This window comes from Engystomops pustulosus, chromosome 1 (genome assembly GCF_040894005.1).
Source record: "Engystomops pustulosus chromosome 1, aEngPut4.maternal, whole genome shotgun sequence".
Lineage (NCBI taxonomy): Eukaryota > Metazoa > Chordata > Amphibia > Anura > Leptodactylidae > Engystomops > Engystomops pustulosus.
The window spans coordinates 228,720,896-228,738,032 of NC_092411.1; the positions used below are offsets into that span (position 1 = coordinate 228,720,896).

At 38.7% G+C, this 17,137-nt stretch overlaps 1 protein-coding gene across 7 annotated transcripts in view; it reads left to right on the plus strand.

Moving 5' to 3' along the window:
* MARCHF1 (membrane associated ring-CH-type finger 1) overlaps positions 1-17,137 on the plus strand; it is a 211,734-nt gene that overhangs the window by 152,590 nt on the left and 42,007 nt on the right. Inside the window, exon 7 of one of the 7 annotated variants that reach the window (XM_072120308.1) lies at positions 14,667-14,690. The exons of the other annotated variants lie outside the window; for them this stretch is intronic. Within the exon in view, the coding sequence (XP_071976409.1) occupies positions 14,667-14,671 (5 nt within the window). The 3' untranslated portion in view covers positions 14,672-14,690. Of the gene's footprint in view, positions 1-14,666; positions 14,691-17,137 lie in introns of those variants that run through there. 7 annotated transcript variants of the gene reach the window in all.

Here is a 17,137-nt window from a genome sequence, read left to right on the forward strand (position 1 = left end):
AAGCCAACAACATCACATACTATGAACATCAATCAAAATGCTTTTTCTCGTGACACATTTGGCTGCTGATGTAAATTCATTACGTCTTCATATTTATTTTAAGAATAACCTTATTCTTTTGCCCATGTATTGATTTTGTAATAATACTATATAGGCATGTAGATTTAATTAGACATTAGTGATGAACAGGTTGGTCGAATATGTCAGCCACCCTGTCCATCTTAAAGGTTAACTGCCGGGATCAGTGCCAGCATCATCCATGCCATTTCCTGGCATGTGTTAGCTGTTTAATACTGACACCCACCACCTATGGAGACGGTGTGGTTCGTGAGCCCTCATCATACTTCTCTTCACAACTTGCCACCGTATATTTATCTTGGTTTACATTTTGAATCCAACGAATGTAGCATCTTTAATAGTTTCCATTTTGTATGTAGTGAATGCAGAAAATTTAACAGTTTGAATTTAGAACCCAGTGAATGTGGAATTTGACTTAATTTGACTTTCTAACCACCTTACTGAAAGTATGTATGTTCATGTTGGTTGTGTATAGGAGGATCCTCTTGTCAGTGATGACACCAACGGCAGTGCTCTTCATAGGCATACAACTTAAAGGAAACCTACCACTTGAAATGGTAGATGGAAGATGCAAATACCCAGCACCAGTTCAGGGTGAGCTGGTGCCGGAGCTTACTTTCGTTAGTGTCCTAAACCGCTGTATCGCGGTTTAAACACTTTTAAATCTTTATATCTGAAGGAGCTTCCGACACTTCCTATGTAGGCGGTCGCACGGTCGTGCGCTTGGTGCACCGAAGCTCATTCAGATATAAATATTTAAAAGTGTTTAAACCGTGATACAGCGGTTTAGGACACTAACGAAAATAAGCTTCGGCACCAGGGTGACTGAGCTGGTGCTCGGTATTTGCATCTTACACCTACTATTTCAAGTGGTAGGCTTCCTTTAAGCTATAGCCTTGTGTGGAAAATGGCATTCCACAGTGTGGACATGCTAATTGTCCAATTGTTCCTCCCTCTTCCTTGTGCTGCCACTGAGCTCCCAACTCTGTACGGGGACTCCGCCAGTAGTGCCTTCACCAAAGTGCACTTGTACTAATTTTTCTCTCATACACTACTGGCAGGATTATATGCTGTCCTTGCTGTGTGGATTCAGCAGGGTCTCTGCTCAGTATTCAGAACTAATAACTATTTGTTAAACTCGAGTGTCATAAGGCCAAGGCTACCCAGGGTCAAGCATAAGCTTTCCTCAGGGGGTGTGTCTCCTTCACCCTACCATACTAGAGTGATGCCCATGAATTGGTCTGGGGGTCGCACACACAGCTGCAGTATACAGAAGGAAGCAGGAGGGGAGGAAGCAGATTAGTTGGAGGAAGCAACTGGAGGCAGGTAGTGGTGTCCAGCAATTCTGGATGGTGGTCTACTGGTCAGTTATGAGGTGCACCTTGGTAATGATGACATTGTGCAGTGCACACCTGATTTTGTCCACAACCTGTTGGTATAGGGTGGGGATGGCCTGAAAAGAAAATTAGTGGTGGCTGGGAATGACATACTTTGAGTCAGCCAATATATAATCTTTAGATACATGCTTAAATAGTTGAGACTTTGGCCACGCTCTATAGACTGGTGGTGCAGTGTGTAAATTACACATGTTGTGTCTTCCTCACCCCCTGTGGGGTAGCTTTGGTGTGCTAAGCCCTTGGACATGCTGTGAAGTAGCAGGCAAATTTTGCTGGCTGACTGGGAATTCCTAACCATCACCTTTTCATCTGAATTATCACTGCCTTCTATCCCTGTCAGGTCTATGACCTCGTATTTACTGCTGGCATCTGTTACCACTGAGCCCTAGCAGCTACAGCAGTTGGGTTTCATCATCATTGTAAATCTCTTCTGATGGCCTGCCATCCACATGCTCATCCTTCAACACAAGTTCTTGGGAATCTTGAAACTTTCTGTCTGATTCAGGGGTAGATGGAAGGGCCAAAGAATTCCAGCTAGGAGAGTCCTCACACAGCATGACTTCTCCATGACTTTTGGCTTAGACAGCTTTGTTGTTTTGAAGGTGGTGAGGTTCTGAGCATAGCCAGAATAATCCCATGGTATGTAATTGACCCATTCCTCACCTTAAAGTGTGCTACACACCCAGACACCCGCTTGCCTCAGAGTCATGTCTCTGTCCCTTAATCCCTGTTTATCTCATTTTGAAACACCTCATATGCGATATGAGGATATAGGTGAAATAACTAATAACAATGGCACGATGTAGTACTGTATGAACACATAAATGAAATTAGTACTGTGAATAACACTGTTGTATTATACACTCACCGGCCACTTTATTAGGTACACCTGTCCAACTGCTCGTTAACACTTAATTTCTAATCAGCCAATCACATGACGGCAACTCAATGCATTTTTTTTTTAAAAGCTTTATTTGGTCTACCGTAAAGAATATAAATGCATACATATAGTCGCGGTTACAGTAGTGTCAGTATTAATACAAAGCATTGAATTCTTATGTTTTTTGACCATTGTTCTTATTCACAGTTAGATCTCAACTTTGTAACATAAACAAGGCGCAACTAGCGCCCTTACGGCTATTCGTCTGTCTTGTTCATTGCACAACAGCGTTTCCCTTGAACGATTAAAATCACACATAGTAGGAAATACATAAGTAGTATAACTATTTATACCGTGGGAGACATAGTGATCCAGTGTGTGGCATAAAATAACCTCATTTTTCTAAGGGCAGGATAGGTGTTTTCACGTAGGGAACCCCTTTCCCCTTGCTGACACTAGAAATTAGTTGTGTCTATCTGTAAACGGCCTAGGGTCCCTTTCAAGTTCTCAGTGTGGTACCAAGTTGTACGACATAGCTTTGCCATAAGACGCCTGATCTCCTCTGTCGTGAGGTAGGTGGTGATTAATTTCCTCCATAACTCAGTGCATTTAGGCATGTAGACATGGTCAAGACAATCTCCTGCAGTTCAAACCGAGCATCAGTGTGGGGAAGAAAGGTGATTTGAGTGCCTTTGAACGTGGCATGGTTGTTGGTGCCAGAAAGGCTGTTCTGAGTATTTCAGAAACTGTTGATCTACTGGGATTTTCACGCACAACCATCTCTAGGGTTTACAGAGAATGGTCCAAAAAAGAAAAAACATCCAGTGAGCGGCAGTTCTGTGGGCGGAAATGCCTTGTTGATGCCAGAGGTCAGAGGAGATTGGGCAGCCTGGTTCGAGTTGATAGAAAGGCAACAGTGACTCAAATCGCCACCCGTTACCACCAAGGTAGGAAGAAGAGCATCTCTGAAAGCACAGTACGTCGAACTTTGAGGCAGATGGGCTACAGCAGCAGAAGACCACACCGGGTGCCACTCCTTTCAGGTAAGAACAGAAAACTGAGGCTACAATTTGCACAAGCTCATCAAAATTGGACAGTAGAAGATTGGAAAAACGTTGCCTGGTCTGATGAGTCTCGATTTCTGCTGCGACATTCGGATGGTAGGGTCAGAATTTGGCGTCAACAACATGAAAGCATGGATCCATCCTGCCTTGTATCAATGGTTCAGGCTGGTGGTGGTGGTGGTGTCATGGTGTGGGGAATATTTTCTTGGCACTCTTTGGGCCCCTTGGTACCAATTGAGCATTGTTGCAACGCCACAGCCTACCTGAGTATTGTTGCTGACCATGTCCATCCCTTTATGACCACAATGTACCCAACATCTGATGGCTACTTTCAGCAGGATAATGCGCCATGTCATAAAGCTGGAATCATCTCAGACTGGTTTCTTGAACATGACAATGAGTTCACTGTACTCAAATGGCCTCCACAGTCACCAGATCTCAATCCAATAGAGCATCTTTGGGATGTGGTGGAATGGGAGATTCGCATCATGGATGTGCAGCCAACAAATCTGCGGCAACTGTGTGATGACATCATGTCAATATGGACCACAATCTCTGAGGAATGCTTCCAGCATCTTGTTGAATCTATGCCACGAAGAATTGAGGCAGTTCTGAAGGCAAAAGGGGGTCTAACCCGTTACTAGCATGGTGTACCTAATAAAGTGGCTGGTGAGTGTATGAGACAAATACCAAAAAAAGAGACTGATAACAATGACGAAAATAGTTGCAGGATTTGTAGTGTAAGGTAACATTAAATACTTTTAAAACTGATAGTGTAAAATTACACTGATGAAAATACTTCTAAGAGTAATACAATAAGGTAGAACAACCACAAATAGCTCTAAGTTTGTTAGTATGAGATGACATTAATGCAAATACTACTAAGATCAATACTGTAAGGTAACACTGATGCAAACACCCCTAAAACTTGCACTGTAAGGCAAAAATAGACACAAATAGTTCTAAAACTGGTAGTGTAATGTAACACTGATCACATACTGTTAAGACTGGCAGTTTAAGGTAACACCAATGCAAATACTGGTCCTGTATGCTTAAAGGGACACAAATACTTCTAAATCTGGTGCAGTAAGGTAACATATATGTAAATATTAGTAAGGCTAGTACTGTAATGTAACACTGATGCACATAGTTCTATAACTTATAGATTAGCTTAACACTGTATGTTGATGAAAATGCAAATAGCACCAAAACTTCTCCTTTAAGGGATTGCTATATGATACTGAAAATGCAATTAATACTAATACTAGTCCTTTAAGATATTGCTGTATGACACTGAAACTGCAAATGGTACTAAAACTGCTCCTTTGAGATATTGCTGTATGATGCCGGAACTCCAAATAGTATTAATACTGCTCTTTCGAGATATTGCTGTATGATTCTGTAATTGCAAATATTTTTGTCTCCTTTCTGTAACAGTCATGTTAATTATGGGCATGGCTCTAGTTGTATAGGGCTATAAGCTGGCCCTACCAGCTTGCCACATTTTCCCCAACATGAACCCAAAACCGGTTGTTTGGCTCTGGAGTCATTTGGCGCATTCATATGGACCCGAATTTTTAAGTTGGGGTCCACTCATAACTATTAGAGAAAGCATTTTAGAAATGTATCATATCTGTGATTTGTGTTTATATTAGAATATGTTATTAATGTATAATTAATGTAGACATTAGTTGTCTTGCTGTGAGCTCCAGCACTTCAATGGGTTTCTAACTCTTCTCTCACCACATGTTAGCAGAGGTCAATAGCATCTATCCATCATGCTACAAGAGTTTTACAATATTGAAGCATGTTTAAAACCATTGCAATGCAAATACACTATGATATAAGCATGTTAGACCTCTAAGCATAGAAAAGAAAGTCATCCAAATTTACCAATATTGTAAGTAGAAGTTAAATATCTTGTGTATATGAGAGCCTCGAGACTCCTTTGTCAGATAAAACAGTCTGACCAGAGCTCCTTGTGTGTCCTTTTATATATCCTTTGATAAATCGATGATTTCACTCCTTTCCCAACTATGTTCCAAATTCTTCAGTACACTTCCACACAAACGGTATTTGGATGGGAATAGATCGCTATTCAGACAGTTTTAAGCTGCGTTTTCTTGCATCCTGTAGCCAAATAGTGTACAGCTACTATAGAAGAGATTAAGCAGCAGATAGGGTAGTATGTTCAAATATATGAAGTTTATTTTATTAAAACATACTCACAAAATAGAATAAAAACATGCGCATATAAAATCCACCATGTGGACGCCAGACTCGCTAGTTCGCCCTAGCGAGTCTGGCGTCCACATGGTGGATTTTATATGCGCATGTTTTTATTCTATTTTGTGAGTATGTTTTAATAAAATAAACTTCATATATTTGAACATACTACCCTATCTGCTGCTTAATCTCTTCTATAGTAGCTGTACACTATTTGGCTACAGGATGCAAGAAAACGCAGCTTAAAACTGTCTGAATAGCGATCTATTCCCATCCAAATACCGTTTGTGTGGAAGTGTACTGAAGAATTTGGAACATAGTTGGGAAAGGAGTGAAATCATCGATTTATCAAAGGATATATAAAAGGACACACAAGGAGCTCCGGTCAGACTGTTTTATTTTTACTAATTGCTAGATGTGGGATCCATCTGTGACTGTTTGGCAGCTCCTATAGGGGATAGTGTGCATCACAAAAACACATTTTTTCCTTTGTCAGATATTGCTAAATGTGAACAAAATAAAAAATGTTATTATTTTAATTAATAATAAAATAAAAACATTTTTTTCAAATAATAATTCAGCTTCAGCAATAAATATAAGTAATAATCTCTACATTAATTGGCATTTGGATAGTACAGTAGTTCTATATATAGCAGTAGGAAAGCAGCACAACATATATAATATAATATAAGTGGGTGCAAAGCAGAGGGATTTGACCCCGCCCCTTAATGTACACAAAATAGAAAAAATAAAAATCAGCTTTGCATGGATACTTTTATTCCAAAGTGTCCATGCAACATGCAAATTTTTATGCATGTGAACCCTTATATCATGTGAACCTCTACTTACTCTAAAAGTGCCAACAAAAAAAATTCCTAAACAATTCAATTATGGCAGTAAAACTGTTGAGTTTCGGTAATCTCTTTCTAACCGAAATTGTCCTCACTGGTGAATGAAAAAATATGACTACAGGCGGTCCCCAACTTAAGGAAACTGGATTTACAGAGTCCCCTGTGACCTCTGGTGAAGCTCTCTGGATGCTTTTCTTTAGTCCCAGGCTACAATGAAAAGCTGTAAGGCGACTGTAATTAAGTTTTATTGATAATCCTTATTTGGAGTTATAATTAAAAAATATACATGTTCTGACTGACATACAAATTTAAACTTAAGTACAAACTTAAAGAACCTTTCTTGTACGGGGACTGACTGTATATTTCTCATTCCTGATCAAGATTTGCAAATGTCCCAAGGGTAAAGTATTAGTGATTCGTTAATTCTATGCATAGCACTACTCATATTATCAGCAGGTATGGTGGAGCAGTGCATGAAGTATTTAGCATGCATTCATTTAAACCCAGGTCGTAGATTGTCCATCATGGGCAAGACCAAATTATTTTCCCAAGGTGCCCATCAGCGTAATTACATAAATGACAGCTCCCATATGTACATATGGCTTTTGTGAATTAAATGTGTTTTATTTATTTGATTTAGAGGTAAAAAATAAATTGGCTTCATAAACCATGGGATACCAGACGTTCAATTTGCAGCAGATGTCAGTTAGCTCATAACAAGAAATGTGTTTCATGTGACATCAATATAAAAGTGTTAGACAGTATGAGATGACAAGTAAGAAAATATTGAGAGACCATCAAAGGGATTTCGTTTTCATTTTGAAATGCTCTATAACAGAGAGCATGGAACAGCAGAACATTATTTTTGACAATAAAAGGAAAACAAAAGTAAAGAAAGTTTAGTATTGTGAAAGTTACCTGTCACAGGCACCCCCGCGATCCATGTCACGGATCGGGGGTGCACCTATGCCCCTCGCGCTGGCCCCACTGCCCTGGCCCTAGACTTACCTCTCCACGTTCCTGCTCCTGTCCGCACAAGGCAGTGGTGCTCAGAGATTTAAAGGGCCAGCGCACAGGTGATTGGCGCTGGCCACTTCCGGGTCTGCATTTGATCTGGAGGCTCTTATCATTCCCCACCGGACTTTGAAGCCATTCCTGTGAAGAGAAAGCCCTCCTATGTCTCCAGCATTCCTGTGTGTTCCGTGTAGCCTGGGTTCCAGTTCCTCCACCTGTGTTCCGGTGATCCTGCTCCTGTGCCATGTGCCACTCAGTTCCATGTGCCAGCTCCTGTGTTCCTGACGTGAGTCTTAGTGTTCCTTTCTGCGCTGTTCTCCCTGTGTCACCCCGGGTTCAGACTGTCCCATGCATTGCTACCTTGGCTGCCACCGCAGGCTAGTCGCACCTGTGGAACGACCTGGTGGTACCCAGCCGCAGCAAGACCATCCCCCTTTGTGGTGGGCTTGCCTCCGGTCACTCCGGTGTCACTTGACTCCAGTCCCAGGTGTACCATTTAACTCAAACTTAATATAAAAATTGTTAAGCTGAGGGGAAATGTTTTGGTTTTGTGGTCAAGAAGTGACTTTGCCTAAAAAATACCGCTGTCTCTCATCACTTGGATTTGTAACATCTGTGCCGTTCGGTCTTTAGCGCCATATACTGTTCATGTAGTTTGGCAGAAGATGTGCTACTGACTGTGATTTTGTATTTAGTTTGCATTCTGTCCTGCACTAGTCTGAACACTACCTAATTTCACTCAATTTAATAAATATGGAATTTCTACTTATAATGAGCAGTACATCTTTCTTTATCTTGAATTGCCACATAATTTCACTCCTGGTTTCCACCACATCCCCTGCTAGTTTGGTTTGTCAAGATGTTAGGGGTCCAATCACTCTCTGGACAGGGATTTTGATATCTCATAAGAGCATTGTTTGACAACTTCCCAGTGCTTGCTATAAGTCTTCTTTGCTAGCATTTTCCTGGACAATTGTATTTTTGATCTTCTTATCCTTGCTTGTCTTCTAACCCTCCATTTTTCTTTTGATTCTTACTCCACCGTTCTCTTGGTTTTGACCCATATTTGTATTCCAATTCTACTGTGTTTTGTCCTGTTTTATCTCCATGTTTTCACTTTGGTGCAGGAAGGCAAAGTCGACTAGTTGTCACCTACTATCTAGGGTAGGAACAGAAAATAGGTGGGGTCAAGTCGGTTGGGTCTATCTTTGGGGCTAACTGTCCATTTTCTGTCCTTTCTATTCCTTCTTTTTTTCTTTTTCTTTGTCTTTCATTCTCAAACAGAAGTATTACAGTATCTTCACATAGAGACAGTTTTATTAAAGAGATTGTCTTTACGCTTGTAATATCCACAAGAGTAAACGCTAATTTTTATGGGAATGTCCATCAGGAGTTTTTATTCTGTATGGCATATTTTAGAGGTGCGACATTATTCTGTATGAAGGGAATATTTCTAGTTGTCCAGTCTAGATTTTATATGTGTCAAGAAAGTATACAATGTTCATTTTTCCATATTTCAGACTGCTCAGTCTTTAAAATGTGTAATGTAATAATAATTAGTTCTGAAAAATATCTTTTATGAAGTACATGTAGTGTCACCAGTACCTCCTGTTCTCCTTTTCTGCTGCATTAACATTCTGTTTTGGTGCTCGCTTTCATGTTCTTAAACATGCATTTTTTTGCTGAAGCGGTACTTGTGATCACTAGCTAAAAGCACCTGCACTGATGAACTATGACTACAAATGAAACCTCTCCTTTATTCTTCAGTTCAGTTCAACCATAAAGAATAATGTTTTATTACGTTGAAATACATTTAAAAAAAAAATTTTGTTGCAAAATACACCATATGCGCCATATACTGACTCCAATAATTTTTTCATACTTCAGTGTACAGGGTTGTGCAAGGTGTCATGTTCTATGACCCTTTACTTGCTTTTTATTTAACTATTTATGCAAAAGTTTATTTAAAAGTTAGTGAACATTTACAGTTTTATGAACATCAGCATAAATTGTGATAAAACATACAGTAGCATATTATGCAGACATGTTAAAGATGACACGGTCTATCTAGCATTTTATATTTTTTTTATAGCAATTTGTTATTCCAGGAAGTTTAAATTCATTTGGACTTCTAGATTTTCTGAGAAGCTCCAGAGACTAGATTTCTGGAAAATGTCCTGGTATTTTCAGAGAAAGCATCAATATAGGCATCAGCATTAATATTCATTATGCATTGGCTGGATAATTAACACACTTATCATAACTCCTCATGACAGCCTTGTGGGAAGCAAAAACCTTGAAATGCTAAAGTAAGAACTGTCATCTATACAATAATATACAGTTTTGTGACTTGACTACTAATTGGCGGTCTTTTTTTATTATTTTCAATTTGCTTATAAACTTATAGTTACAAAACCTAAAGCATAACTAAACAATTTTGTTAATCAATAATGCAGATGATAATAGTAAACTTTAAGAGAGGAATCATAAAAGGAAATATTCTCTAGGTATGGAAGGACATAATCTGTAGATCTTTTATTTTATATAAAAGTAAAAAACATAACAATACATAACACAAGGATAATATACAATATATACAATAACTTACCTGCTGGTCCAGCCACATTTACTCCTAGCAAAAACATTAACTTAAAATACACCAAAATGAATAAACACCAAATACCACAACCTCCACCCAACCGATTGTCAGATACTCAACCAAACCAATAAACAAAGATAAGCCACACCCACAAATAAACATAAATGACTATAAATATACATATACCCACCCCACACCCATTTTTTTTTTAAATATATAAAAACACAGAATACACATAACACTACACTGCACTAGATCCCTCGCCCGCACCCTCCCCTTCTTCTGTATCCTCCTTCTCTGCCTAAAGTGTACAGAATCAGAGGGCTTTCAGATACACTTCCCTGGACAGGAGTACAAGAGTAGAAACAACACACAGAAGCAGCTTTCTTTAATAATTATAATCGTTATTTATATTGTGCCTTCATATTCTGTAGCATTTAACAAATCATGGGGGACATCTACAAATAAAATAAGACATGACAAAGTGAAAACATAGTCGTATGGAACAATAGGAGTGAGGGTCATACTCGCAAGAGCTTACAGACTATGAGGATTAGGGGGTGACACAAGTGGTATAAGATCTTGTATTATGGTCCAGACATTCTTTATAAAGGAACATGTCCGTGAAGTGTTTGGTCTGAAAGACAAGCCTGACTGCTGCATTAAGAATAGATGGTAGAGGAGAGAGTTTAGTCCATGGAAAACCAATTAGTAGGGAATTACAGTAGTCTATGCAAGAGTAAATCAGAGCAACAATTAGCATTTTAGAGATAAGCCAGGCGTGATGTGACTCGCAGAAGTATATAGCATAATGAAGTATATTACAAAGTTTAATATTGCATTATCATCTGCTATATTGATTTCTGAAATAAAACAATTGCTTCAAAAGTTTAGTGACACTTTGACCCCTTAACGACTTGGACTTTTTTAGTTTTTTCACTTCCATTTTTCACTCACCACCTTCAACAATCTATAACTTTTTTTATTTTTCCACATAAAGAGCTCTGTGATGGCTTATTTTCTGTGTAACAAATTGCACTTCATAGTGAAGGTATTTAATATTGCATGCCGTGTACTGGAAAGCGGGAAAAAAATTCCAAATGCAGTGAAAATGGTAAAAAACACATTTGCAACGTTTTCTTGTGGGCTTGGATTTACAGTTTTCACTGTGCGCCGCAAATGACAGGTCGACTTTATCCTTTGGGTGGGTATGATTACGGGGATACCAAATTTATATAGGTTTTATAATGTTTTCAGACATTTACAAAAATTAAAACCTCCTGTACAAATTTTTTTGGGGGGATTTTGTCATCTTCTGGCGCCAATGACTTTTTCATACTTTGGTGTACAGAGCTGTATGGTGTCATTTTTTGCAACTTTAGATGGCGTTTTCATTGCTTTAATTTTTAGGACAGTACAGCCTTTTGATCACTTTTTATAAATTTTATTAAATATTTTTCAATATGGCAAAAAAGTGCCATTTTTGACTTTGGGCGCTATTTTCCATTACGGGGTTAAAAGCAGTGAAAAATCGTTACTATATTTTGATAGATCGGGCATTTTTGGACACGGTGATACCTGATTTTTACTGTTTATTAATATTTATATCAGTTCTAGGGAAAGGGGGGTGATTTGAATTTTTAGGTTTTTTTATTATAATTTTTTCTAAAACTTTTTTTTATTTTTACTTTTACTATTTTTCAGACTCCCTAGGGTACTTTAGCCCTAGGTTGTCTGATCGATCCTATCATATACTGCCATACTTCAGTATGGCAGTATATGGGGATTTTCCTCCTCATTCATTACAATGTGCAATTAGCACATTGTAATGAATGGGTTGAAACGAGACAGCTTCGGGCCTTCGTGAGACCCGAAGCTGTCATGGCAATGGATTGCCCCTCCCCGTGATGTAATCGGGGAGCGACGATCCGCGGCAAGATGGTGGTGCCCATGCGATCAAAGTGAAAACACCGATTGAGTGTGTTACCGGTAAGCCTTTGCTGCAATATGCAGCAAAGACTTACCAGCTATGAAGAGGGCTCATTCCGCGAACCCTCTCCATGCACCATGACCCGTAGGGAAGCGATTAAGTTTACCTTAACTTAAACTATATTTTTTAATAACGATGGTTTCAGTATTATGTGTGTATTTAATTGATATTCTTTGTAATGAAAAATTTTCTCATATTTTTCCAATGCTTTGCTTGCCGACATTCAACAGGAAGCCACATTGTTTACTTGCTGTGTGTGAACAATTGTCCACGGTCATATGATGTTGATACAGAAAGTATATTTTAAAATTGTATAACTTTACATATTACATACAAAATGAATTATTAGATTAAATTATATTAATTATTTATTTGATTTATTCATTTATCATCCATGGTCCTTATGTCATCTTCAGAGCAGTATTTTTCAAATAACATTGTTATTAACTTGAGGATGTATTAAGAACATTGATATCATACTTGACATTTAATTCTATGAATCCTACTGCTTGCTATTCAGCCATCAATTCATCTTTAGTGATGAAGATGCATTAAAAGGTAATATATTCCACTTAAGATTTATTAATATTGTATTTCTTTACATGGAGCAGGTGTATAAAACTTTCCTTACTTGCAGTTTTGTAGAATACTCTCCGAGGCAAATACCATGTTAACCATACGTTGGCTGGGTGAAGCTGGCTGCCTACATAAACACATTACATATGCAGCTTGTCATAACACATTGAGCTTAGTTAAGATAGGACTAATCAACCTGAGCTGGATGACTCATACACAGCAGCTTGGCCATGTTTCAGCAATTGATTATTCTGCCTTCAGGCACAATACAGTGATTACATAATCATGCGAGCAGTGCATAACTAATGTGCTTGGAAATGCGCCGAGCCAGGCAAAGGAGCAACAGAGCCTCATTAGCATTAATTTTTTAATTGTTTTATCAGTAAAACCACTCAGCTCAGGGATTAAACAAGATATGATCCTGCATCAGTGTAGCTACAGCTTTCTGAAGGTATGTTTGTTTCATAAGACATGTAATTAAATGGTAGGTTTCCTTTAAGGACCAAGTTAAAACAAATTCAATTCAAAATAAACAAAATTATTCAATGTTCTCACTGGGACTATGGTAAGTTTATGTTGTCCATTAAAAACAAAGTTATATGCACTTTCATATAATAAGGAGAAATACATTGCACACAAGTATGAACTGAGATTTAATGTGAGCTGAATTGTGGTCTCTCAAGCGGGTTTCTGTCTTATACAGCTGGGAAGTGCTCCAGAATTCCACTCTTTACAGAATGACTTGTGGTCAGGATGTGTCAATGTAGGAATACTGATGATTTTTTGCAACCAGTTACCCCCTAGATAATAGCACATTTTTCAACTGCACTATATTTTCCTTTCAGCCATTGCAGTTCTAGTCTTCACAGATGTTCTGGCTGCAGAGTTAGCTGACAAATGTACAATCTTGGTGACCCACTTACTCTCTGCTCCTAAACTTTTTTGCCCCTGCTGTTTGTACAAGCAGCTGTGGTCTAGAAAAGATCAAACTTTCAATCTACCAAAGTAGTGAGCTCCACAGTCTTGCAGTCAAGACCAACCTTTGTTACAGGAAGAAGAGGAAAAGTAACAAGTAGAAGGTCACATTACTTTACAGATGTATTTCATTAATATATGATTGCAATAACTCAACAAACCAAGAGATTTATTTTGAAAATTGTAAAAATAAATGGTTTATATCGCCCACAAAAACAAACAAACACAAATTTGTAATCTGTGATATAATGGTGCAAATTTTCTACAGTGATCTTAATATGAATGCTGCACTCTGATGGTTTACAAAGAACATTTTTATTTTAGATCCATAAATTTGCTCCAATATGTCATAAGTTACAGGTGGTCCCCCTACTTAACAACACCCGACTTACAGACGACCCCTAGTTACAAATTGACCTCCAGAGTTTGGTAATTTACTGTACTTTAGCCATAGGCTACAATAAACAGCTGGAACAGTTATCACAGGTGTCTGTAATTAAGATTTATTATTAATACTGGTTCCTATGAAAATCCAACATTTTTATAATCTAATAGTCATAGAGACAAAAAAAATTTCACTGGGGTTACAATTAAGAATACAGTTCCAACTTGAATACAAATTCAACTTACGTACTACCTGTATATAGGTAAACTAGTATGAGAATGGAAGATCTCTGATGAAGCTAAAAAATCACCTTTATTATATTTAAATTCCTGTCTTCATGCATTCTAGTAATCTCCATGATTTTTATGCAAAAATTTGTTTTTAAGAGTAAAACTGATCAGCTAAATTATTTTAATGGCACTAATCTCTGATGAAATAATGTCTTCAGCAATCACTTGAAATTTTCTTCTGAAATGGTACCGTTAACTCCCTTAACATCCTGCGAAGCAGAAAGTCTTCCAGACAGGGCTTTCAGCGATGCCCGCAGCTGGTAACAACAAAGTGCTGTGAGGATATTGTCTAGCTTCCTTTCTGCATATGCCTGAACCAATTACCATTTTATATTTGACAGTGTGACACAATGACAGAAAACATAAAATCTCCTTAAGAAAAATAGAAGAGCATGCTGTATCACAGAATCTAAGCAACAGAAAGTATTTCACATACGTGGGATCCATGGGGAAATTGTTTAGAAATGTCATCAGACAATATAATAGCAGAAGGGCCCTTACCTAATACATTTGTATTTTCAATGGTCTAAAGATACTTTATGGGAAGAGGAACAATGTTATCTAGTCGAATCAGGAACAGGAATCTCTATAATAGTAGACTTGTAGAAACAAAATACTTTAAAGGGGTGTTCCCATTTCAGCAATTTAATGTTATTGTTTGTATGATGAAAAGTCATACAATTTTCCAATATACTTTCTGTATCAATTCCTCACGGTTTTCTAGATCTCTGCTTGCTTTCTTTCCATAGAAAGCTTACATTTTTCCTTGGAGTGGACATAAAGCTGACCATGGTCACACAGGTGCACAGCTCGTTAGTATCACAGAGAGTAATCAGAACTGTGTGTTATAACGATCTGTGCACCTGTGTGACCATGGTCAGATTTCTGTCCACTGAAAGTAAACATAGAAGCTTCCTATAAAATGACAGCAAGCAGAGATCTAGAAAACTGTAAGGAATTGATAAAGAAAGGATGTTGGAAAATGGTATAACTTTTCATCATACAAACAATTAAATTAATTTTCTGAAATGGGAATAGCCCTTTAAGTGATAAGACGAGATGGGCAAATAAATCAAAGGAATCAAACTCTCCTTAAGCATGATGTGTATAAGGTTGCTCTGCTGTCAAGGAGAAGAAGACATATGTATCCTGTGGGTTAAAGTTGCTTTCATCTTTTTACTGATTATTGACATGATAATAGAGGATAAATCTATTACACAGGTGATGCTATTTTATAAAGTATATAGTGGTATAACTCCTGGAACGCTTGGTCTATTCTCGACTAACCCGCTATCTCTCAGCTAACTCCCTCCTTGACCCCCTACAATCTGGTTTCCGCTCTATGTATTCCACTGAAACTGCTCTTTCTAATGTCTCCAATGATCTCCTCACTGCAAAATCCAAAGGTGACTATTCTCTCTTCATTCTCCTGGATCTATCGGCAGCGTTCGATACTGTGGACCACCAGCTCCTCCTTAGGATGCTTCACTCCATTGGCCTAAAGGACACTGCACTCTCTTGGTTTTCTTCCTATCTCTCTGACCGCACTTTCAGTGTCTCCTTTTCTGGATCTTTCTCTTCTCATCTTCCTCTCAGTGTCGGGGTTCCTCAGGGATCAGTCCTAGGTCCTCTTCTCTTCTCTCTCTATACTGCCCCCATTGGACAAACCATCAGCAGATTTGGTTTCCAGTATCATCTTTATGCTGATGACACCCAGCTATATACTTCTGCACGTAACATCACCCCTGCCTTAATCCAGAACACTAGTGAATGTCTCTCTGCTGTCTCTAACATCATGTCCTCTCTCTTCTTGAAGCTTAATCTTTCTAAGACTGAACTTCTTGTCTTTCCACCATCTACTAACCAACCCAACCCTGACCTCTCCATCTCGGTCTGTGAGATCACTATAGCACCGAGGCAGCAGGCCCGCTGTCTTGGGGTTGTGCTGGACTCTGACCTTTCCTTTTCACCATATATTCAATCTCTTGCTCGCTCTTGCCGTATGCATCTCAGAAACATCTCCAGAATCCGTCCGTTTCTGACATTTGAAACTTCTAAAATGCTAATTCTTGCACTTATTCACTCTTGACTAGACTACTGTAACTCCCTACTAATCGGTCTTCCACTCTCTAAACTCTCTCCTCTTCAATCTATTCTTAATGCAGCAGCCAGACTTGTCTTTCAGGCCAAACGCTACACGGATGCCTCCAGTTTGTGCCAATCACTGCACTGGCTGCCTGTCTCCTTCCGTATTCACTTTAAAATAATAACCTTTATCCACAAAGCTCTGAATAATGCTGCACCTCCCTATCTCTCTTCTCTCATCTCAGTCTATCGCCCTTCCCGTGCTCTTCGATCTGCCAGTGACATTAGATTAATCTCTACCTTAATTCGAACCTCCCATGCACGTATCCAGGACTTCTCCCGAGTTGCACCAATTCTCTGGAATGCCCTTGCCCAGACTCTGAGACTAATACCCACCCTCCAAAGCTTCAGACGTGCTCTTAAAACCCATCTCTTTAGGCAAGCCTATCACATTTGCTAACTGCTTGAAATGTCAACTCTCCGTTTACTAATCCATCCTATGTACTATCCTATCTGTTATCTGGCAAACAGCTGATATATACCAAGCTCCAGGCTTCTCTGCAGTCTTTTTCACCTAGGACCCTGTAAATAAGATGGTGGCTGATGGCTGGTTCAAGCAGCAACATCGTTGTTTATTAAATTATTTATTAAATTATTTTATATTGTTCCCTTATAAAGAATGGCTGGACCATTATACAACCTCTTGTGTCACCCCCTCATCCTCATA